Here is a 24579-nt window from a genome sequence, read left to right on the forward strand (position 1 = left end):
TACATATGCAATATAAATAAAGATGAAAGACACTAACCAATAATGGGTACAGTAACGTGTAAAACAAAACAGACATATAGGGTGAGGCAAAACACTGGAATAATAATGAAAAAACAGACCAATGTGTAGATGATAAAGATATATGATTAAACATATTAGTAAGCACTGAGTTTGACAAAAACAAGTGGAAAAATAATGGTATAGTGTAATAAAACAGATCTGCTGTGCTGTTGCTGGTGGGGAGGTGAGGATTGACGAAGGGTGGCAGCATGGGAGTTAGTTTGGTTGCTAATCCAGAACCCGAAGCTCTGAGCAGAGTCCAGTAGGAATACTGTCTTTGAATTTAAAGAAAGAGCCAGTAGTAAAATTGTTGGTGAAGATGAAAAACTTAGTGTCATGATACTGTGTTTTAAGCATGGTACTGAGTCTTTTCTAATAGTATAGCTAAGGTGGCCATAGTAAGGTAATTTTTTTATTTCTTTGGTGTCATCTGAGTGTCATTAGAGGAAGTTCTATTTAAATTGCTATCTAAAAAGTTGTAAATAGTGCTATTGATGATACTTAATAGAAATCTGTTAATATGAAAAAAATATCGTAGAAAATCTTAAGGTTAAACATAAACCAATTAGAGGATAAATTGTAGAAACAGTATAAGAGAGTTTTAATAGCATTAATTTAATAGACCTTCCTATAATGACACTCAGACAATACGGAAGAAATATATAAAATTACTTTACTATGGCCACCTTAGCCATTCATTAAAACACAATATCCTGACACTAAGTTTATTTTCATCTTTACCAACAATTTTACTATTGGCTCTTCCTTTAAATTCAAAGACAGTATTCCTACTGGACTCATCTCCAACATCATCTAAGAATTTACGTGTTCAAGTTGCAATACTCGATATATTGGAGAAACCAAGAGGAATCTAACACACAGAATCAGTGAACATAAAGTCAATTCAGTATGTACACAAAAACAGTTAGCTCATCCCCATTCTCAGCAATAAGAACACATTCACATGTACTTGATCTTCCCTTTACTGAGAATGACTTAAAAATATTACATGAAGCTGATGCACTTACAGACATTAAAATACTAGAAGCTATTTATATGAAAAAACTCAAAACCTGAATTAAACAACCAGTTATCATCATCCCAACCATACATTTTATAAACTCTGCTCAGAGCTTCAGGTTCTGGGTTAGCAACCAAGCTAACTCCCACGCTGCCACCCTTCATCAGTCCTCACCTCCCCATCTCACCAGCAAGAGCACAGCAGATCTGTTTTATTACACTATATCATTATTTTTTCCACCTCTTTTTGCTTAACTCAGTACCAATCAATATGTTTAACTATATATCTTTATTGTCTATACATTGTTCTGTTTTTTTTCATTACTGTTCCAGTGTTTTGCCTCACCCTATATATCTGTATAGCAACACATGTTGCTATACCCCTTATGGGTTAGTGTCTTTTATCTTTTTTATGTTTTATATGTACTTTGGATTGGTTTATTTATTTTATCTATGTCTTTTAGCTTGAAGATGCCTCTGAGAAGGTGAAGCATTGCACAAGTAATAAATGAAGAAAGAAACTGCAAAAATATTGGAGACAAAAGTTTTAATGATGTAATTTTTAAAAACACCTAGCAAATGACAGAAAACATCAAAAAGTGTTGTTATAAATTCAAAACTGCCAACCCCACATTAGCTAGAGTGAAATCAGGCCAATGTATCCACACACAACTAATTATGCTCTTTGGCCCAGTAGTAAATTGCATAAGTAAAAAAAAAAAAACTAAATCCTATGAATATTGATCCTTAGAATATGCCTCTGAAGAAGGAAGATCCAGAAGGTGAAGATCCTAAGAGTGATAAGAAAAATGATGTTGCTAAGAAGATCATCATCGGTACTGCTGTTGGAGGATTAGTTGGAGTGGGTGCGGTGGTTGCTGCTCCGTTTGCTTTGGCAGGTAAGTGTAATGTGGGAGACTAATATTAGCAACAGATGGTTCCAAACCAAAGAGATCTGACTTATGAAAAGGGATTTTTAAAACTGAATCTCCAGTCACTAGAACAAAGAATTGAAAAAGGAGACCTTATTGCAGAGTAAAGTGATGAGAGAAATGGAGATAGTTGAGAATCCCTTATCCAAAACTCCTGGGACTGAAAGTGTTTTGGATTTCAGATTTTTCTGGTTTTCAGAATATTTTTATTTGCGTGTATAAAATGGAACAGCTTGGGGATGGCACCTATGTCATATCCATTTATATTTCATAATATAACTTATACATGTAGTTTTATAGTGACGCAAAAAAAAAAAAGACTAAATTTGACAGCGTGGCCAGAGTAAAGCTTTGATGCTCAATTTACAGCCATGGGAGGTATCAAAAACTGGCAAATTATCACACATGGGAACTCACATGCCCAGAAGGTGCTATGCTCAGTTTTTGAATTACCATATTTGATGGCATATAATACACAAGAGCGAATAAGACGCACCCCCATTTCAACTGGGTATATTCAAGAAAAATTTTTATTTACTTTTTTTTTATGTATTTAACTATGTAATGTTTAAAGTAAGCTAGCATTACAACTGAATAAAAACCAAGCAATCACAATAGTAAAAATATCCTACATGATTGCAGTATTAAAACAGAGGTAGCGGTCTAGTCTCAGAGGCGAGGCGAAGAACACAGCCCAGCTGCTGAGATGTTAACAACACATTTGGCGCATCACTGAACAGGGCCGCGTTTTCATTTTCAACATTTCCCTACATCATATGGTTTAAAGATATGATATAGCACCCTTGCCTGTAATATGGTATATGAGTGAAAGAAATTTCAAAATTAAATCTACAGGAGGCCGCACATATGCATATAAGATGCAGGGTGATTTTTTAAGCCATTTTTATGAAAAGGGTGTATCTTATATGCCATCAAATATGGTACTGAGAGATTATAAAGGCGGATTTACAAGGAGCAATTCATGGCTGGTTTTAGCTAAGAATATGCAGCTGGGAGAGAAATGCAGCTAGAAGTTGCTGAATTGCTGGCTTAGCTGGGAAACTGCTCTGCCGGTCTGATTGGCTGCCTTCCTGCTATTTATCAAGGGTAAAATGAGAACAGGTGCAGTGGATGCCTCGGTTACCAAACGCCTCCCTTTTTGAACAAAAATTTGAATTAATTCTAATTCTTTGTAACGATGTTTTCCATGCCCTCACTGGCCTAAACCCTTGGAAGACTTATGGACCTGATAGGGTCCCTCCTATTGTTCTCCGAAACTGTGCCTCTGTGCTTGCACCTTGCCTAGTCAAACTCTTTCAGCTCTGTTTGTCAACATCTACCTTTCCTTCTTGCTGGAAGTTTGGCCACATTCAACCTGTTCCTAAAAAGGGTGACTGTTCTAATCCCTCAAACTACCGTCCTATTGCTTTAATTTCCTGCCTATCTAAAGTTTTTTAATCTATCCTCAACAGGAAGATTCTTAAACATCTATCACTTCACAACCTTCTATCTGATCGCCAGTATGGGTGCCGTCAAGGCCGCTCTACTGGTGATCTGGCTTTCCTTACTGAGTCCTGGATATCCTCTTTTAGAGATTTTGATGAAACTTTTGCTGTTGCCTTGGATATATCAAAAGCTTTTGATAGTCTGGCACAAAGCTTTGATTTCCAAACTACCCTCCTACAGCTTCTATCCTTCTATAACTTCATCTTAGGTTTCCTTTCTGACCATTATATTGCTGCTGTGGTAGACGGTCAATGTTCTCCTAAATCTATTAACAGTGGTGTTCCTCAGGGTTCTGTCTTGTCACCCACTCTCTTCTTATTATTCATTAATGACCTTTTAAACAAAACTTCTTGTCCTATCCACTCCTACGCTGATGATACCGCCATGCACTTTTCCACGTCTTTTCATAAAAGTCCAACACTTCAGGAAGTAAACATTTCATGCAGGTAAGCCACAGAATGCCTGACCTCTGATCTTTCTAAAATTTCTGGTTGGGGCAGAGCAAATTTGTTCAATGCCTCAAAAACTCAATTCCTCCATCTATCAACTCAACACAATCTTCCAGACAACTATCCCCTCTTCTTCAGTGACACTCAACTGTCCCCCTCTTCTACACTGAACATCCTCAGTCTGTCCTTTAATTATAATTTGAACTGGAAACTTCATATCTCATCTATAGCTAAAACTGCTTCTATGAAGTTGGGCGTTCTGAGACATCTCCACCAGTTTTTCTCACCACCCTAGCTGTCTTCTACCACTATTTTCATGGTAACTGCTCTTCTGATCTTGCTAACTGCATGCCTTCCATCCTCCTGTGGCCTCACTGCACAAGACTTTCTTCTTTCTCTCACCCCTCTTTTGTCCACCTCTCTAATGCAAGAGTTAACCAGTATTCTCAGTCATTCATCCCTTTCTCTGGTAAACTCGGGAACTTCCTGCCAGCTTCTGTATTCCCATCTTCCTATGATTTGAATTCCTTCAAGAGGGAGGTTTCAGGACACTTATCCTTCAATTGTTGACTACTGCTTTGGACCCTTTTATGGGACTGGCATCTCAGTAGGCTTTTTTTTTTTTATTGGATTTTTGTTGCCCCTGGTCAGTGTACCTCCTACATCCTCCTACATAAAAAACATACCATATTTTGGTTTCAGAACAAAGTTACTTGATTTCAGCTATTAAAAAACATAGCAAAAACTGCTGTTTATTGCTAATTTATAGTTTCTATAAATATTTACTTTTTTATATATATATCTTGAGGAGAAACACAGAGTGTAAGACAGTAATTCAATCTTTGAAATAAGGTAAATGTGATCCTGTTAAAACTCTCAATGTAAACAAACAGTTTTTGGTGCTCAGGAGTAATCCTGAGCCACCTATGACTCTCTCAACGACCCCCAACACCATCATTACTACGCAACTGCATTTTTCCAATAGCTTTTCCCTGCAGTAAGATAAGTGGTATGATCACCTTCATTTTAGTGTTAAGTGGTTTGCTCCTCTCTCTGCCCCTCTATAAGGCTTCCCTCACTAAATCAGTTCTGATGAGTTCTGTGTCATTAAGTTCATTCATTACATCCTTTCTGGATAAATGATTTGAGAGCTGGAGATGTTGTGAAGCAGCCATCTTGGCTGTGGGAGCATCTGTCATAAGCTGCTAAGACAGTGTAGACTGGTGTTTGGGAACTGATTAATCCATTTTACATTGATTCCTATGGAAAAAATAGTTTTGGTTTTTGAACATTTCAGATTTTGAACAGCATTCAGAAATGAATTAAGTTCAAGAACCAAGGTTCCGCAATATTAATATAAAATTGAAAATTGGAGGAATTTTGTTGGATAGTGTTTTAGTGTTAACCATTGACTGTACTATTATATACAATAAACAAATAAAATATTTAACCAGTCAGTTACATTTAATCACCCAAACTGGTCTATAAACTCTTAGATTTAACCTCCCCTAATCGTAACTGCAAGGATTTACAACTCTTCAGGATTAGTGTCAATAGAAGATTAAAATCCCTGAAATCAAATCGAACCATTGAGGAAATTAAATAAGAAATGTGTTTTGCTCCAAACCTTTGCAACCCAGTGCAATGTGGCAATTACCAAGGGGTAGAGAGGAGAACAAAGTGAAGTTATGAAGGTGAATATTATCCCTAAGTGAGTCTCATCAAATGTAAGACTAAAACTAAACTACATACATGCCCTATATATATATATATATATATATATATATATATATATATATATATATATATATATATATATATATATATATATATATATATATATATATATATATATATATATATGTATATATATATATATATATATATATATATATATATATATATATATATATATATATATATATATATATATATATATATATATATATATATATATATATATATATATATATATATATATATATACAGACGTACCTCGGTACTCGACCATAATCCGTTCTGAGGTGGTGGTCGAGCACCGATTTGTTCGAACACCGAAACCAATTTTCCCATAAGAAATAATGGAAAGTATTTTAATCCGTTCTTACCATTAAGAAAAATACCTAAAATATTATAAGAACGTGTATCTAAACAACAATAAAACGTAAATGTGCACAAGCAGTACTTGATAAAGATAAATAAAGCATTATAAACCATTTTGTATAATTTACTTACGTTTTGGAGAGTGGTTGATGGCATACAGGAATGGATGTGGAGAGGACGGGAGGGAGGGTTACTCCTTGGAAGGGGAATCCCCTTCCATGATGACGCTAGGTAACGCGCCTTCAGGGGTTTTCTCCCTTCTCTCTCTCTTCCGTGGAGGTGAATCTGGCTGGGCAGTAGCCTTCCTCTTTTCTTTAAGAAGGAACCTGTCCATTGTCAGTTGCCCGCTGGCCGAGTTACCCGCTGGCCGAGAAGGGCCGAGGAGCGCGTTTGGGTCGACTCGGCTAGTCGAGTACCGAAAATCTGTTCGAGGTCCGATGCATTTTCTACTCGAATTTTTGGGTCGAGCACCGATTTGGTCGAGTATAGAGGCGGTCGAGTACCGAGGTACGACTGTATGTATATATATATATATATATATTTTTTTTTTTTTATCTAGGAGGGACACTGACCAAGGGCAACAAAAGTCCAATAAAAAATATGCCCATTGAAATGCCAGTCACATAAAAGGGTCAAAGCAGTAGTCAAAAATTGATGAATAAGTGTCTTGAAACCTCCCTCTTGAAGGAATTCAAGTCATAGGAAGTGGAAATACAGAAGAAGGCAGGGAGTTCCAGTTTACAAGAGAAAGGGATGAATGATTGAGAATACTGGTTAACTCTTGCATTAAAGAGGTGGGCAGAATAGGGGTGAGAGAAAGAAGAAAGTTTTGTGCAGCGAGGCCGTGGGAGGAGGGGAGGCATGCAGTTAGCAAGATCAGAAGAGCAGTTAGCATGAAAATAGCAGTAGAAGACAGCTAGAGATGCAACATTGCGGCAGTAAGAGAGAGGCTGAAGGCATTCAGTTAGAGGAGAGGAGTTGATGAGACGAAAAGCTTTTCATTCCACCCTGTTTAGAAGAGCAGTATGAGTGGAACCCCCCCCAGACATGTGAAGCATACTCCATACATGGACAGATAAGGCCCTTGTACAGAGTTAGCAGCTGGGGGGTGAGAAAAACTGGCGGAGATGTCTCAGAACGCCTAACTTCATAGAAACTGTTTTAGCTAGAGATGAGATGTGAAGTTTCCAGTTCAGATTATAAGTAAAGGACAGACCGAGGATGTTCAGTGTAGAAGAGGGGGACAGTTGAGTGTCAGTGAAGAAGAGGGGATAGTTGTCTGGAAGGTTGTGTCGAGTTGATAGATGGAGGAATTGAGTTTTTGAGGCATTGAACAATACCAAGTTTGTTCTGCCCCAATCAGAAATTTTAGAAAGATCAGAAGTGTAGAAGAGTGTATCATGTAGCTATATGGGAGATGATAGGGTATGATACTAAACTAATCCCCTCACATAATGAAACCAATAATAACCATCCTATCTCTTCTGCAGCAGTTTCTATAGCAAAAGTAGAAATTAGTAGTCAAAGATTACTGCTGAAAGCCAAGGTTCTGTTCGACACAGGAGCACAGAAATATTTCATAAGTAAGGGAAATGTAGCAGCTTTAAATCTTCCAATAACAAGACAAGCTCAGCTCAGGATCTCAGGTTTCCTAACTAATTATAATACCCAAACTTATGACATAGTAAGACCCATCAACTAATTAGGTAAATTTAAAAGAGATAACAGTGGTGGTGATTCCAGATGTGAACACCGATCAAAGGTTATATGGAAACCACTGACTTCCTAAGAACAAAGGCTATAAAATTTGCAAAACATAACATAACACCAGAGAAAGTGGGTCTGATTCAACCAATAATAGGTTCAAATTACTCTGGGAAGTTTGTAGGGAAAACCTTAAGAAAATATGGTGTTCAAATGTTGACAACAGCTGCTGGGAATCTCATAGTAGGACCACTGTTACCTGCTAAGGGTGTACTATGAACCTACAGAGTAGACCCTTTCTTTGTGAGACCAATCCCATATTAGAGCTCAAACTATCCCTAGTGAACTACCTGATGCACAGAGAAAAGGAATGAACCAATCCATAAGTTATGGGATTTAGATACTTTAGGAATAAATCCTAAGACTCCAAATGTCAAAGAGCAAATGACCCAAGATTACTTCAGCAAAATAGTAGAATATAAAGACAAACCATACTGGGTTAGATTACCTTGGAAAATAAATTCACCATCCCTACCAAATAATTATATCAATGCCAAGGGTCAGTTAATCAATTTATGGAAAAATTAAGGAAAAGTAAACCCATATTAGAACAATATAACAATATCATACGAAATCAAACCAAGTAATTTCATAGAGAGAGTAGAGGAACCAGTAAATCATAACACTGGCCATTACCTCTTCCATCATACGGTAAAGAAAAACTGTCAGAACATTAATAAGGGTGTTCCTCAATTGCAGTTTATGGGCAGCCAAGGAGCAAGCAATCTAAATGACTGTTTGTATATGGGATCCAACGTAACTGAGAGATTACTTGATGTGTTTGTGAAATTCTGTCTGAAACCATACACTTTGGTAGCAGACATATTTAAAGCATTCCTAAGGATAGACTTAACCCCTAAACAGTGGTGATCATCAATTTAGGTGTGATCTGGCAACTTGCTCGTGGCAGTGATCATCTATTAAGGGGATTGTAAGGAGCTTCAGAGAGATTTGGATAAAATTTATGCTTGAAGTCTAAAGTGGAAACTTGAATTTAACTCTCCTCCTATGCTCACTACACGCCTTGCTCCATCTGTATCTTCTCCTCCACACTGTACAAACATCAGAGTCACCATGTAGAGACATCCCTGCATCCTTGCACCACACAATGAGCTCACCAGGGACCATAGTCTCCTGGTTTATCATCATCACAGCAGGGCCAGGCAAAATACTTCCCAGCCAAACAAGACTCTCACTCATTTAGGCCTGCACTGCCCATACCATTACTCCTACTTGCCCACTCGTGTCTCCATGGAGCCTCCATGCCACATCCATAAAATGGGCAAAATAAAACTGCCACTTCCTTGGCAAAACTAAGAGGGGCCATCTGGCCGCTGTTAACAAAACAAAATTCTTATCAGGTGTGACACAACCAAGTCTGCATTTCACTGTCAGATGCAACACTACTATTACTTTGCACTTCTCCCGCTGGCCCCTTGGTGACACAGGTATTGTTGCAGTGAGCTGACAGCTGCCCCTTTCTAAGACATAGCACACACATCCCCACACACAGAGCCAAACAAACACATGTGGATGTCACAAAGCTACAATCCCCAGCTCCAACATGAGCCTGGCCAATGTGCCACTGGGCCAGCCCCACTGGCTCCACTACTATAGCATCACAGGCAGCCTCACTCAGTGCTGCCTCTCATCATGACACTGTAATGCTCACATCAGATATATCATAACAATTTGCCCCAGAAGGAGAAATTGGGTGAGCAACATCATTAATCACCCCCACATGAGGAGAAACAACACTGGCCATAACACAACTGAGAAAGGCCCCTGACAAGAGGTCATCAGGCTGCCAGATCTGCACAGTTACACCCAACAAACGTGGACACACCTGACCACCAAATTGTGCCAAATGCTCCTGAGTCATCCTGACTCCAAAACAGCCAAGCACCAGGCTGCTACATGCTTCCAGCACCCATGCCTCCTTAACTGCGGATGGCACATCACAATGGAGCCCCAAACCTCTGTCCTCCTCTCTCCTCTGGCTGTTCACAACAGCGTTACTCTCAACACATGCTGCCCAATCCTGGGCTTCTTTACCATCCACTCTTACCTTGGCACATAGTGGGGCAGCACATACATCAGGGGCAAAACCCTCCTTGACTACACTGACAGTTGTTGCATCAGCTGCCAGCATGGGTGGCTCACCACATGAGCAAATACTCACCGTGTCTGGTCCCAGCAGGGCAGCGGCCTGCTCCCTGCCTCCAGTACACCCTGCATGGGAGGAAACTCCTGCCTCCCCAGCAGAGTCAGGAGCCTCCCTGCCTTCAGCAGTGACGCTAGACACACCAGACACAACTAGCTGGGGCCCAGACTGAGTACTGGTGCCCACATCCTCAACACCAGGTGACAACTCAGCCTGAGTATCACCTCCAAGAGGCTTCACAGGGTGCCCACATCCTCAACACCAGGTGACAACTCAGCCTGAGTATCACCTCTAAGAGGCTTCACAGGGTGGCATAAGCCATCAAACAACCCAAAATTCATCACCCCAGCCTCACCCGTGGCAGCACTCTCACCAAAGTCAGGTGCTTCTTGCAGTGGCTCTGCAATTCTGCAATCAGCCCCTGCACATCGACTCAAAGGTGAGTTCATCAAAACCTTTGCCAGCAGCTGGACAGGCCTCTGGGCACTTTGCCCCAACTGCGGCATCAAGACAAACACTGTTCTCCTTTTGTGGTGGCCCTGCCTTGTTGCAGTTGACCCTAGAAGTTATAGATCCCGCAGGCACCTGTTGCTTCACTTTAGGATGAGTAACAACAGGAACAACTGAATCAGCACTCTCAGCAGCCTTCACATCTGGCTCAGCATCTGCAGATGGGAGCTGCATCTAGACTCTTCCACCTGCCAGGTAATTCTCCAGAAAAAGATCAACATCAAACACTGGCAGACCCTCCACTAGTTTCACCCATGCCTCTGCGGTCACTTGTGGGCATGACAGCCTAATCTCCACTGTGGTGAAGCTCTCCATGGTGCCAGTTCCCCAGCACCACAACAGACTGACTGGAGACGACTTGCCTCCCAGTCACATTCCTGCACAGTGACTGCTGTACTGCTGTATCTCTCAAAACAGTGACAGGATACGTAACCCCATCAACCTCAACAGTGCCCTCACATAAAAATGGACAGCACCAGTCCAACTCAGATCTCACAGAAGATGGTGAAGTAACAACAGATGAGGGGGCAGCCACATTGGCCTTTCAACCCTTGCAACCAAACACAGCTCAGATCTCATCACCCTCCTGGTGTTAATCCTGGGACACAAGGCCACTGGCTTCAGGGCATCTTGGAAGCCATCACAGTTATTAATTTGGGACAATAAGATTTGAAGTGTCCTGTACTTCTACAATAATAACATGTAGGCTGCACACTATACCTGGGAGTGCTGTGTTGCATGCTTCCAGACTGTCTCTGTCATGGGCTGGGTGAAGACATCACCAATAGGGCTAACTCGCCCTAGCTTATAACTGGAACCACTTCTATGACGTGGACTCCCAGACAAACTGGCACCATCTGAGCCGCCAGACGCAATACCACCAGCCCCACCAGACATTCCACCATGGCACAAGCCAGTGCGCCAACACGTGGTCATCAGCCCATATAACCGCCTTCTTCAAGTTTTTAAACCTTTTCTTGAAGAGCAGCAGTACTAACTCCTTCTTGGCCACATTAATAAACTGCTCTATTACCATGCGTTCCTTTAACTCACTGTAAGAGGTGGCCTGCTCAATAGCAATCCACTTCACGAATGTCTCATCCAAGAAGCAAGCACACTCTAAATAGGAGTCACTAGGCCTCTTCTTTCCTCCACAGAACTGCAACCTGTACATCTGGCCTCAGCTCATACGCTTTCAGGATGTCACCCTTAAACTCCTCATAATCCTCCAAATCCTCTACTGACATCCTATCATAAACTTCCAAGGCCTTACTCTACAACATATTAGGCACCAGGCCAACTCACCTCACCCGTGGCTAATCAAATTCCGAAGCTTTCTTCTCAAATCTCCTAAACCACTCCGTCACCTTCTTTTCATTGAACTCAGGAATCAAGTTCATCCTCCTCACCATCTGGTTTTCTACTGTATCCTCCTTAACACCTCCTCTCCTCAAGTCATGAAGTGAATTGACTTCAATCCTAGTCTTCTCGTAATCAAACATCTTATTCTTCTCAGCCTCCTCCCTTTCATACATTTTCACCTCCTTCTCTGCCTCAAGTAATCTCATTTCTGTCTCCATCTCAGTCTCAAGCCTTTTAGCTTCTCTAGCCTCCTCAGTCTTCATTTTCCTTTTCTCAGCTTTAGCTTCCAACTGGAGCTTTCTCAATTCTCTCTCCTTCTCAGCCTCCAGTTCCATTCTCTTCATTTCCAATTTGAATCTCAATTCCTCAGACATGCCTTCAATCTGGGAGAAGCCACCAATGCTGCGGGCAGGGCTAACACATCCGTGGATGCTATGTGTGGGATTAGGTGTCCTCACACCGAATTGAACTAAATCTATACTGTTGCTCCCAGCAGAGGCTTACACTAAGTGTGGGCACACACAAGACAACAAAACAAACAACAAACTGTTTTCCCCTCATGGCGACAAAGCTCCCAGTGATACTGGTGAGGTCACCAATTTATGTTACAACCACAATCCCCTGCCTCACAAAGCTACCGCACCTGGACTAGCTTCCCTGAGCCACCTCCTGCGTGGACTCGGTGCAAGGCTCAAAGATGGATTTACAGAGTCCCTTGTGACTCCTGTGCCCTTTCCACAACAGTTGTAACTCCAGGTCACACTAATTTGAGGTCGCCAGACTGTTTTACTGACCCACAGACAAGGGAAATACTCAAACAACACTTAACACCTACAGCTGCAAAAGAATTGACAGCCACGTTTAGGAAAAACAGTTATAACATACAGTAACACTTATATGGTCAAGGTATAATACTTCATTGGATATCCACCCTCCATAACAAATCCACCCATTGTCTAACAGTGTGTTATAGCCTCAAGCTGAGTAGTGTCGTTTACTGCCTCCTGGAGGGCAGGCCTTGTCAGGAGGAGGGAATAAAGTTCTTTACACAGCTAATTACTTAAGTCCTCAACAGTTGAACTGCATCAGCCAGCAGTATCATTTAAGACAAAACAGGGTCACTAACAAGAGACACAAGAAACTACTACAAAAGAGTGCCCACGAACACACACAGAATGATCATTCACTGCTCATTGCAAGAGCTTGGCCTGCACACTTGTACAGCTGAGGAGTCATTTCCCTAGGTATAGTGTGTGTTATACACAACTACCCTTTCAGGCAGACTACTATGGAGACTCCTAGTCTATATATGTAGGCTAGGGCTTACAGTCAATAATGACTCACTTATCCCCTTAAGAAAACTGACCTGACTGTCATCCCACCCTAGTCACCATCAAATATTAGAGCATGCCTCAGTACGTTTGCTCCATCAAAGTGCTGGGTAGTGACTGAATGGGAAAGCACGCCCAACACTCTCCTGCTTTGCTGCTACATTGAGAGGGTACAAAGAAGGAGGGGGAGGGATAACACACATATGTATGCACATCCACCCACACTCTGCTTTCGCACTGTATTTACATGAATAAAACACTTTATTTCTAAAAATTTTACTGATTAAACTATGGGGGCTGGATGAACACTGATTACTTTATTGTCAAGGGCAAATCTTCTACTGATTACTAGGTGAGATTGAAATTAAATGGACAAGGGGAAGTAAGAAAATCTACATCAGGAATATAAGTGACTGCGAGGATATTATCTCAGGAGCTTCAGGCTATGTGTCCAGGATGTGTCTGAGTCTTGCCTCAATCTGTCTCTCTTCTCATTTCTCACTCTCTCTCTCCTCTTTCAATATTCTTTTCTCTTTCATTCTTACTACTTTCTTCATTTAATATCGTATTATCTCCCTGCACATAACAAATACAACTAGGTAAATATACACTTACATCTTGAAAATAAAAAACAAATTATGAGAGATAAGATAGCAAGGAGCAGAGAAGAGAGAGGAAATGAGAGAAAGGGAAAGAAACCAGTTTGTTAATTTTTTTATTGTGTACATCTTTGTATTTTTACAGGATTTAATCTTTTTTTTAACAAGAGAATGTCAACTCTCTCTCTCTCTCTCTCTTGAGCTTGACTTATTCTTGTATAAATAAAAATAGTTAAATGATTACACCACACAAATATGCAAAATTTTCAGTGTCTGCTGCCTGCCCCATGTCTTATCTCTTCCCCATTTTGCCCTTTTCCACTCCTACCTTCCTACTCTTTCTCTCTTAAAGAAATGTTTGGAGATCCTTGCACACTTAAACCTAGAGGTTGTTAATATCTGGGTTATCTTATGGATCTTTAATATCTTGTACCTTAAAACTTAAAACTTGTACCTTCAAAACTATGTTATAATATTCAGCTGTGACCTATAACTTACTGATTGCTTCATTATAGTGTTTGTTTGTTATTGCTGTCTTTCTGTGTACATGTGATGCCTGTTCCTTAGAGCCCACCCTCCCCCAAGGATTGGTCATGACTAAGCTCCATGAGGCACCACCTGGCTGCTGCTGAGAGGGAAACATTGGTCCCACAGTAAAAATGCTGCTTGTAACATCATTGGCTGTCCTCTTCCTTCTGAAAAATTGTGCTCCATCTTTATGTGAGAAATCTCTCTCTCTAAACATGTGAGCAAGCATCACCCTTTGCTTTCCTTTTCTTATCCTTATATCTCTCTCAGTGCTCCCAGAGTGTGTGGATACCATCGCACCAATATCTTTGTCAAAGTATGGCAAACTATCATATAAGGGTTAATGCCTAGTTATAGATTGTTATTTTGGTTTAAAAGGACATATACCTACCAGCACTGGCCTGTCACTAACAGAGTATTACTTGGCTGTCTTTCTGAGTTGTATGTCCATCTGGAGCTGTGATATGCTGAATAAAAGTGAGTGGTAAACAACAACTGCTAGCTGAGGTGTAACTGTTTGAATGGGAGCAAGAGTGTAACTCTAATCGCTCCTCAAGTGTGACTAAACAGAGTGAGAGAGCAGGGTATGTAGCTCCGACTGCTCCTTGAATGTGACTGATTAACCACATATGAAGCGGATTGACAGTGTCTTTGTACCAGAGGTACGGACCCATTCAATTCAGATCCTCATTGGTTCATCCACTCATTAAATTGGATTGTTATATTTACTTTAATTGAAGTCATTACCTATCACCTTTAAACCATGTTGGAACAATAGTTCTGACAAAAGATGAAAGGTCAAAAGTTAAGGATGACACAGTGGTGGCTTTGTTTCCTAATGCAACCCAAGAAAAGAAAAGGAATTTTGGGCATTTGGCTGTCTTGTAGGAAGTGTTTACCCAAGGAAAGTCATTGTTCAGGGATAACTTCCCTTTTGAGGTTGGACTAATGACATATTGTCATTGCCATAGAGTACCAGCATGTATCATTGTATAAATGTAAGTTTGTTTTCATAAAGGTGATATAACATTTAATTAATTAATTCTGAATGGCAAAATGTGTAGCAACTCCTAGTGAGGAATCTGAATGCACCATGAAAGGGAATAAACTTATTTAAAATCTTTTTCAGCTGCTGGATTCACATCTGCAGGCATTGCTGCTGGTTCCCTGGCAGCTTCTATGATGTCTTCAGCTGCCATAGCCAATGGGGGAGCAATTGCTGCAGGCAGTACTGTAAGTTGCGCTATTCCCTCCCCAACTATGGGGATTAGGTTTCCCAAAATTACTGTGGTTGGTGAACCCTTTGTTGGTGATATTAATATTACATAGGATTAGGGGAGTCTTGGCAGAATATAATGTATTAAGAGAAATGTGGTTTTCTTGAGGTACATAACTAGTGGGGCTGCAGATACATAACTAGTGGGGCTGCAGAACGAAGTCCAAGTTTGGACACACACACACACACACACACACACACACACACACACACACACACACACACACACACACACAACAAAACAAAGGAAGTGAAAAAGAAAAAAAAAAGACTGGTTTAATACAAGATGTATAACAGAAAGAAAAAGAAAAAGAAGCAGCATGGAATAGATGGAGAAAAAAAGGAGGAAGTGAGAAATGGAAAGATTTCAAGAAGGCAAGAAATGAACATATATCAGAATCCTGAGAGATGAAGAAAGGAATTATGAGAAAGATATAGGTAACAAATGCAAAGATGAGCCGAAGTTATTCTTCAGATATGTGAATATGTGAATAGGAAGATGAAAAACAGGCAAACAATAGATAAATTAACGAAAGATGACATTACATATGAAGATACACAGTTACAAGCGGAATTGATGAACAAGTGCCTCCAGTCAGTATTTACCAAAGAAAGCAAATTTGAAGGAGAAAAAGCATGGCACAGAGACAATGTGATGAGAGAGGTACAGGTGAACATAAGTGAAATTAAGAAGATTATGAAAGAATTGGATGTAAGTAAGGCTCAAAGACCAGATGGAGTGTCCAACTGGATACTTAAGGAATGTTGTGAACAACCGGCAGAAGGTATACACAATACCATAGTATGTTCTTTTAACCCTTTCAGGTCGCAAATAGGTTTTTGGATCATGTCTGTGATACGCAAATCCAGCTGAAAAATCGAGGTTTGTAAAAATGGAAAAGAATCATATTCTCATGCATAATAGAGTTCTACGCATCCACTGTGAAAAATTTAGGTCTCTACTCAGCCTGGAAAGGGATGCAATAATGATGGGAAGTTGTATTTCTGGTGATACGTTGTGCACTGTTGAGTGTTGCCATCATCGTGGGTGGTTATTTTCTGCCGTAACTTGTGCAGCATTTCTCTCTAAATTACACAGTATTTTCCACCTGATTTGAGCTGCAGTTGCTCAAAATTGCTTCAGAATGTACAAGGATAATTATTTTTCACACCTGTGCTTACATTATGTCCACAGAAATAATATAAAATACGTTTTCAGAGTGTTTCCTTGGTGTACATAATATTATTTCCAAATTCAACATAAAAAACTGGCTTTCTTCGCAATAAAATACAAATAGCCGCTAGCAATGTCTGGAAATAATTATAATTTTGAAAAAAGGGGCATCTGATACTTTACGGTGTGATTGCCATTGTGACTATATTTTCCTAACCACACAACTAGTGGCATGTCCCATGAGTCGAGCAAGGATGGGAGAGTGTCAGCTGGCCACAAGCAGCAGCCAGGAGGCGCACAATTTAATTCTGTGGCTCGTCAAATATGGGACCACGATCGTGGTCAGGAGGCATTTCCCTCAAAGCCATGATCGTGGTCCGGAGCACTGAAAGGGTTAAGGAAGGAAAAATTCCTCTAGACTGGAAGAGAGCCAATATTGTGCCCATTTTTAAAGGAGGTAATAAAGATCCATTGAATTACAGACCAGTGTCCCTAACAAGTGTGGTGGCAAAAATAGTGGAAAGAATAGTTAAAAACAGATGGATGGGATATTTAGAAGAAACACATACATTGATTGACAGACAATTTGGTTTCATAAGTGAAAGATCTTGTGTCACGAATTTAGTGAGCTTTTATAGTAGAGCAGTTGATATAATTCAAGAGAGAGAGAGGATTGGGCAGACTGTGTTTATTTAGACCTAAAAAAGCATTTGATAAGGTACAACACCAGAGACTACTATGGAAACTTCAAAATATATGGGGTTTGCAAGGAAACACTGAATTGGATTACAGACTTCTTGAGGGATAGAGAAATGAGAACAGTAATAAAGGGAGAAAAATCAGAATGGTGTAGAGTTACAAGTGGAGTACCACAGGGGACAGTCTTAGCCCCCTTAATATTGTACAAACAAAAAATATTCATGAATTTAAAGTTAAGCTGGATGCTTATAGATATGGAGACAGGACAACACGAACATAGCTCTTTTCCTGTAAAACACAACTATTTAAATACACACACCCACACACACACACATACGGCAGCAGTGGAGCTGACAGGACGTGTTTTCTAGTGCTCTGCATATAGAAGGACAGAATGACACAAATCACTCATGGTGGAACAAGATATGTTATGAAGACCCTGTAATACCTAGGCAGTAAATAGGGAGGGGAGAATCAGTACTGTGAGTATAGTTATCCCATCTCTAGGAAAGTTTGGTTTGGTTTGTTTACATTTTGGACAAAGGTGGCAGAAGGTGGCACCCCAAGAGGTCTATTTGAAGGTTTTACTGTAGAAGGAGAACTAAATAATATACTGCAGTGTAGAAAAATTTTGCATATGGAAGAAATGGTGGAGAAGCTATTGGAGAGAATAAAGACATTGGAGGCACACCAGAAGGAGACAGGTAAGGAGTTGGTGACTATTACAGCAAAGTTGATTGAGATGGAAGATGAAAATGAGAAATTATAGGTGGAAAATGACTGTTTAAAGAAACAAATAAAGGAAAAAGTAGAAACTGTTCAGAAAGGAAATAAGGAAATGAAGGCAAGTGTAAAGGATGTGGAAATGAGGCAAAATAAATGGTTAAATGAATGTAAATTTGAAGAATCACTAAAGAAAATAATAGAACAACAAGAAAATGAGAAACAAAACCTGAAACAAAGTGGTAAATGTTATTAAAGAGAAAAAAATTAGTGAGAGACACTATAGAAAAAATATAAACAAGTAATTGTATTTGGTTTAAAGGAAGAGAAAATAGTAAGCAGAATTCAAAGAGAGGAAAAGAAAAAGAACCTGTTGAATAAGTTACTGAAGAAAGCAATGGGTGAAGACAGCCAGGTGGTAAAGTAAGTGGAAGAGTTCCATAGAATTGGGAAATATAAAGAAGAAAAAATGCGAATAAGGTTTGCAACACAGGTACAAGCAGAAGTAATTAATGGGTCTTGGAGGTTGTCTGAAGATGAAGAATATAAGAATGTATGGATAAACAGGGATATGGATGAGATTGAAAGGTAGAAACAAAAGTAGCTGGTAAATGAGGCTAAACAAAAAAAATGAACAATGAACGGAAGAGGAGAAGAATTTTTATGGAGCGTAGGAGATATGAGAATAAAGAAATGGTACATCAGACAGTAAGTAAGGTATACTAATGTTAATGGATTAATGTTAACAAAGATGGAAATAAATGAGTTATTAAACAGAACTGCACCAGATGTTGTTGTATTATATTAGATAAAATGGAAAAATGAATGGGGAACTCCTGACATTGGTGATGATAAATATGATTTATGGATGAAAAATAGAAGTGACATGGGAGGAGGGGGAGTGATCATTATGACTAAAAAAGTGTGTTAAAGTGGAGAGGATAATAAAAAGTGAAGACAAATCTGAAATTCTACAAGTGATGATTAAAAGTAGAAATAGAAGGATAATGAATTATGTAGGAGTGTATGAGCCACCTATGACCAATGCTTGGCAAAAAGAAGAACATGAAATGTTGATAGATAAAAGTTCTTGGAAAGACAGTGATGGAAAGTAGTGATATAGTTATTGTTGGTGATTTTAATTGTAAGGAGATAAATTGGGAAACATTTACAACTACTGAAAGTGAAAACTCATGGAGTAATAGACCGTTAAATTGGGCAGTGGAAAACTTGATGACTCAGTGGGCAGATTGTGATACAAGATTTAGTGGAAGAGATAAACTATCAAGACTAGATTTAGTGTTTACCAAGGACATGGATATTATTGAAACTATACACTATGATAGCTCTCTAGTAAAAGTGATCATGTGTTCATGGGATTTAAATTGAAAAATTAAAATGTAATCATTGATGAAAATTATAAGGTGAAAAGATTTAAATATAGTAAAGCTGATTTTGGAAACTTAAGAAAATACTTTGTTGCTGTGGACTGGAAAGACTTTGAAGACGCAGAATATGTTCAGGAAAAATAGGATGAATTTATAAGGATATATAATTCTGCTGTGGAGAAATTTGTACCTAGAGGAGGAGTAAGATGTAAAAAAGGTAAAGAATGGCTCAATACAAAATTCAGAGAGGCTAGAAATTGTAAGTCAAATGCTTGGAATAGAGCAGATGGGAGGAATATATTGACACTAGAAATAAGCATGTTGAGATGATAAGAATGGAGAGAAGAAACTATGAAAGAGATCTAATAGATAAGTGTATAAATGAACCCAAACTGTTCTTTAGACATATTAATGGGAAGATGAAGAAGAAGAAAGGTGTATCAAGATTGAAAGTTGAAGGAAAAATCTATGAGGATGCACAGGACATGGTGGAGGTTATGAACAATAGTTTCAGATCAGTATTTACTGTAGAAGGGGAGTTTGATGCTGGAAGTGATAAGTTGGTGAGGAATATACTAAGTACAGTCCCAGTCAGTTACGAGGAAATACTTAAGGTGATGGAAGAACTTGATGTAAATAAAGCAACTGGTCCAGATGGAGTATCAAACTGGATATTGAAGGAATGTAGAGAACAACTGGCTGATAGAATTCAGAAGTCTAGTGATGACATCACTATCACAGGGAAGAGTACTGAAAGATTGGAAGAGAGCAAATATTACACCAATATTCAAAGGAGGAAATAAGAAAAACCCACTAAATTATAGACCGGTGTCCTTGACTAGTGTTGCAGGAAAACTATGCGAGAGAACAATAAAGGAAAGATGGATGGAACACTTGAAAAGAGATAAAGTTTTGGTAAATTGTCAATTTGGATTTAGGAGGGGAAGATCATGCTCATGAACTTATTGTCCTTTTATTCAGGAGAGAGATGGATGGGTGGATGGTGTCAGCTTAGACTTGAAGAAAGAGTACCACACCAAAGATTGCTATGGAAGATAAAAAATTATGGAAAAATTGGAGGAAGGCTGCTGGAATGGATGGAGGATTATCTGGATGATAGAGAGATGAGAACTGTAATACAAGGTCAAAATTCATCTTTGGTGAAAGTAACTAGTGGTGCCCCACAGGGGTCAGTGTTGACACTGATAATGTTTGTAATATATGTGAACAACATAGATTAAGAAATAGATAGTTATATGAACTTATTTACAGATGATGCTAAGCTGATGAGAAGGGTAGAAAATGTAAATGATTGTATGGTACTGCAAGATTATTTAAATAAGATAAATAGATGGAGTAAATCTTGGCAAATGGAATTCAATTTAAGTAAATGTAAAGTAATGGAGTTGGTAAGAGTAAGAAAAGAATACAATATTATGAGATGGATGGTGTGAGGTTAAAGAAGTCAAAAGAGGAAGTGGATTTGGGAGTAACAGTCACTGAAAATTTGACTCTGGACAGACACATTGATAAAATTATTGGAAAGGCGATGAATTTGTTAAAAAGAGTAAGATTGGCATTCTCATATTTGGATGAAGGAATGATAAAAAGTTGTTGATTTCCGTGATAAGACCAAGATTGGGATATGTGGTAGTGGTGTGGTCTCCTCATATAAAGAGGAATATTGTAAAATTAGAAAGAGTACAAAGAGCAGTCACTAAGATGGTTCCAGAGTTGAGCAAATTGACCTGCGAAGAGAGATTAAAAATGTTGGAAATTCCTACCCTTGAAAATAGGAGAGAGAGAGGAGATTTAATAAACATCTATAGATTGATAAATGGTATGGAAAATGTGGACAAAAAATGTTTTATAAATTTAGACACAGAGTACAAGGGGACACAGTAAGAAGTTGAAGAAAGTTAACTGTAAAAGAGACACCAAGAAGTATAGTTTTCCTCATGGAAGTGTGAACAAATGGAATGAACTCAGTGAAGATGTTGTCAATGCCGTAACTGTCCATGCTTTTAAGACCAAACTGGATAGATATAAAGATGGGATACTATGAGAATACTCCCCTCCTGTAAACCACAACTACGTAAATACAACTAGGTAAATACACACACACACACACACACACACACACACACACACACACACACACACACACACACACACACCAGCTGAAGACACACGCTACTGGCTCTGGACAAAGCAGTGACGCCTAGTAATATATATACAGGGATGAGAGGGGGTTACAGAGTGTCGTGTCTCAAAATTTAATATGTAAAGGAGTATTTTGAGGTTGAAAGAAATGGAAGGAAAGGAAGATCTAGGTGTCGCCACTGGCCGTGTTTGTAAACAAACAGAGTGAGGAGGTGAGACAAGGCGCATTTTATTGAAACCCCTGTGGGCTTAAGACAATTGGTGGAGGGAAGTGGAGAAAGGGATTTTTCAGGATTCAAAGAAGAAAAAGAAAATATGAGGAGGATAATCAGTATAGAGAAAGAAATAAGGTGCATGAGGGAACTGATCTCTGGTATTCTGGAAAAGCAGGAGAAACTTATGATGGAAGACAAAGAATTGAGAAAGAAGTATAGTGAATGTGAGAGTGCTCTAAAGATAAACAATGAGATGAAAGGCAATAGAGGAGCTAAAGAAAGAAAATGTAATACTTAAGACTAAGTGTAATGGATATGAAGTAACTCTGCAGGGGCTGCAAGAAAAGGTGGGGGATAGTGCAGAAAAAAGTGGAAGGGGCAGTATGTGAAGCCAAACTGGATGAGTTGAGAAATGCCTGGAAGAAAGAACATAAGGATGAAAAAATTAGCTTCACAGAGGTGGTTAAAAAATAAATACAGATAAAGATCAAGGACACAGTAACTCGGGTAATTAAAGAAAAGGAGGCTTTGGTGAGAGACACAGTGGATAAGAAGAAATGCATGGTCTTTTTTGAACTACAAGAAAAGAAAAACCCAGTAAAGTCTGTGAGAGAGAGGAAAGAGGAGTTGGTAAGGAAAATTATTACAGTGGTCCAAGATGAGGAACAGGGACTGGAATGAGAAGTGGAAGAAGCATACAGAATTGGAAAATATAGTGAGGGAGGTAAAAGACTGTTAAAAGTGAGAATGAGATCCCAAGTTGCAGTAAAGGATTCTCCTAGTGAGGACCAGGAAGCTGGCTGAAAGTTCAGAATGCAAGAATATCAGGATAAAAAGAGATATGAACTTTGAAGAAAGGGAAAAAGAGAAGGATCTAAGAAATAAAGCTAAGGAAAAAAAAACGAGAGAAGGACAGACCGAGAAGAAGAAATTTTATTGGAGGGTACTAGATATGAGACTAAGGAAATGGTATATTCGGGAAAGGGAACAAGAAATGAAAGAACCACAGCAGCAGGCAGAAAAATTACAAGTGGTGGGAGAAGTAGTACATTAAGAGTAGTATATACAAACATAGATGTATTACTTTCAGGTGTACTGGAAGTGAGAGATTACCTTAAAGGAAAATAGACCAGATGTGTTGTGTCTAACTGAGATAAAGTTAAAAGAGGAAGTCCACTTAAGCTTTAAGGAAGAGGGATATAATTATTGGAGGAGAGATAGAAAGGGAAAAGCAGGAAGAGGAGTACTGATAATGGTTCGAGATGATATATATGTGGAAGAAGTGCAATATGAGCATGGCATGGAGGAGGTCATAGGTATAACAATCAGGACCAGTGGGAGAGAAAGGAGGAGGATCATATTAACACATGTGCCACCAAAGACCAATACATGGAGGCTGGAGGAACACAAGGAAATGCAAAAGGAAGTGTTGAGGAGAAGAACAGTAAGATACTACTAGTGGAGGACTTTAACTACAAAAAATGTAAGCTGGGAGGAGATGGAAGTTAATGGAAATGCTGGACTGTAGAGTGAAGAAATGCTACAGTTAGCTATGGTGAATACAATGGACCAGCGGGTAGAGGAATTTACAAGATACAGAGGGGAGAAGGAACCATCTATGCTAAATCTGGTGTTAAAAAAAAAAAAAAAAAAAAAACAGCCCCACTCAAGCATTAAATATATAAGCCCAATGGGAAAAAAAATTACCATGTGGCATTAGAAGTGGTTCTGCAAGATTGGGAAGTTCTACCATGTAAAGAGAATTATAAAAATGGGAGATTAAATCACGCAAAGACAAATTTTGCAGGATTAAGAAAATTATGGAAGGCAAGACAGTGCAAGAGAAATATAAAATATTACTGAAGTACAATGAGGGTGTGCAGAAGTATGTATCTGTATATAAAGTAAGAAAGAGCAAACATATTTGGTATAATGCCAGATATGCAGAAGCTAAGAATGGAAAGAATATAACTTGGAAGAAACTGAAGAAACAGAGAAATTAAAATAGTAGAGAGCAGTATAAGGAGGCAAGGAATGAGTATGCTAGAATAAGAAGAGAGCAGGAGAAACAATTTGAAAAGGATGTGGTAAAGAAATGTGAAGAGGAGCCAAGGTTTCTTACAGGTATATCAATGGAAAGATGACAAGCAGAGAGACCATTGACAAGACAGTAAAGGGAGAAAGGATATATCAAACAGTGGAAGAGATGAGTGAAATTATGAATGAGATTTCAGGTCTATGTTTAGTGTGGAAGAGGATTTTAGAGAACCAAACAAGGAAGTGTAGTAGTTGAGGTTATGGGAAATCTTGGTGCAAAAAAACATGAAATTGACAAATTGTTAAAGAAGTTGGATGTCAGGAAAGCACTGGAGCCTGATGAAGTGTCAGGTTGGACACTAAAGGAATGTAGAGAACAAGTGGTAGAGCCAATTTGGGATGTGGTTAGCAGCTCACTGATAGAGGGATGACTACCAAGAGAATGGAAGAGAGCAAATATAGAGCCAATACACAAAGGAGGAAAGAGGACTGAACCATTAAATTATAGACCAGTGTTGCCAACTAGTGTTGTGAAATAGTGATCAAAGAAAAGTGGATGAAATATTTGGAGAACAA

The 24579-nt window shown here is 39.1% G+C and overlaps 1 protein-coding gene across 1 annotated transcript in view; it reads left to right on the forward strand.

Moving 5' to 3' along the window:
• Positions 1–24579, forward strand: part of LOC135112272 (uncharacterized) — a 75320-nt gene that overhangs the window by 45732 nt on the left and 5009 nt on the right. The window contains exons 7-8 of the mRNA XM_064026562.1: positions 1832–1979; positions 15458–15561. Coding sequence (XP_063882632.1) covers positions 1832–1979; positions 15458–15561 — 252 coding nt within the window. The remainder of the gene's footprint in view (positions 1–1831; positions 1980–15457; positions 15562–24579) is intronic.

This window comes from Scylla paramamosain, chromosome 23 (assembly GCF_035594125.1).
Source record: "Scylla paramamosain isolate STU-SP2022 chromosome 23, ASM3559412v1, whole genome shotgun sequence".
NCBI lineage: Eukaryota > Metazoa > Arthropoda > Malacostraca > Decapoda > Portunidae > Scylla > Scylla paramamosain.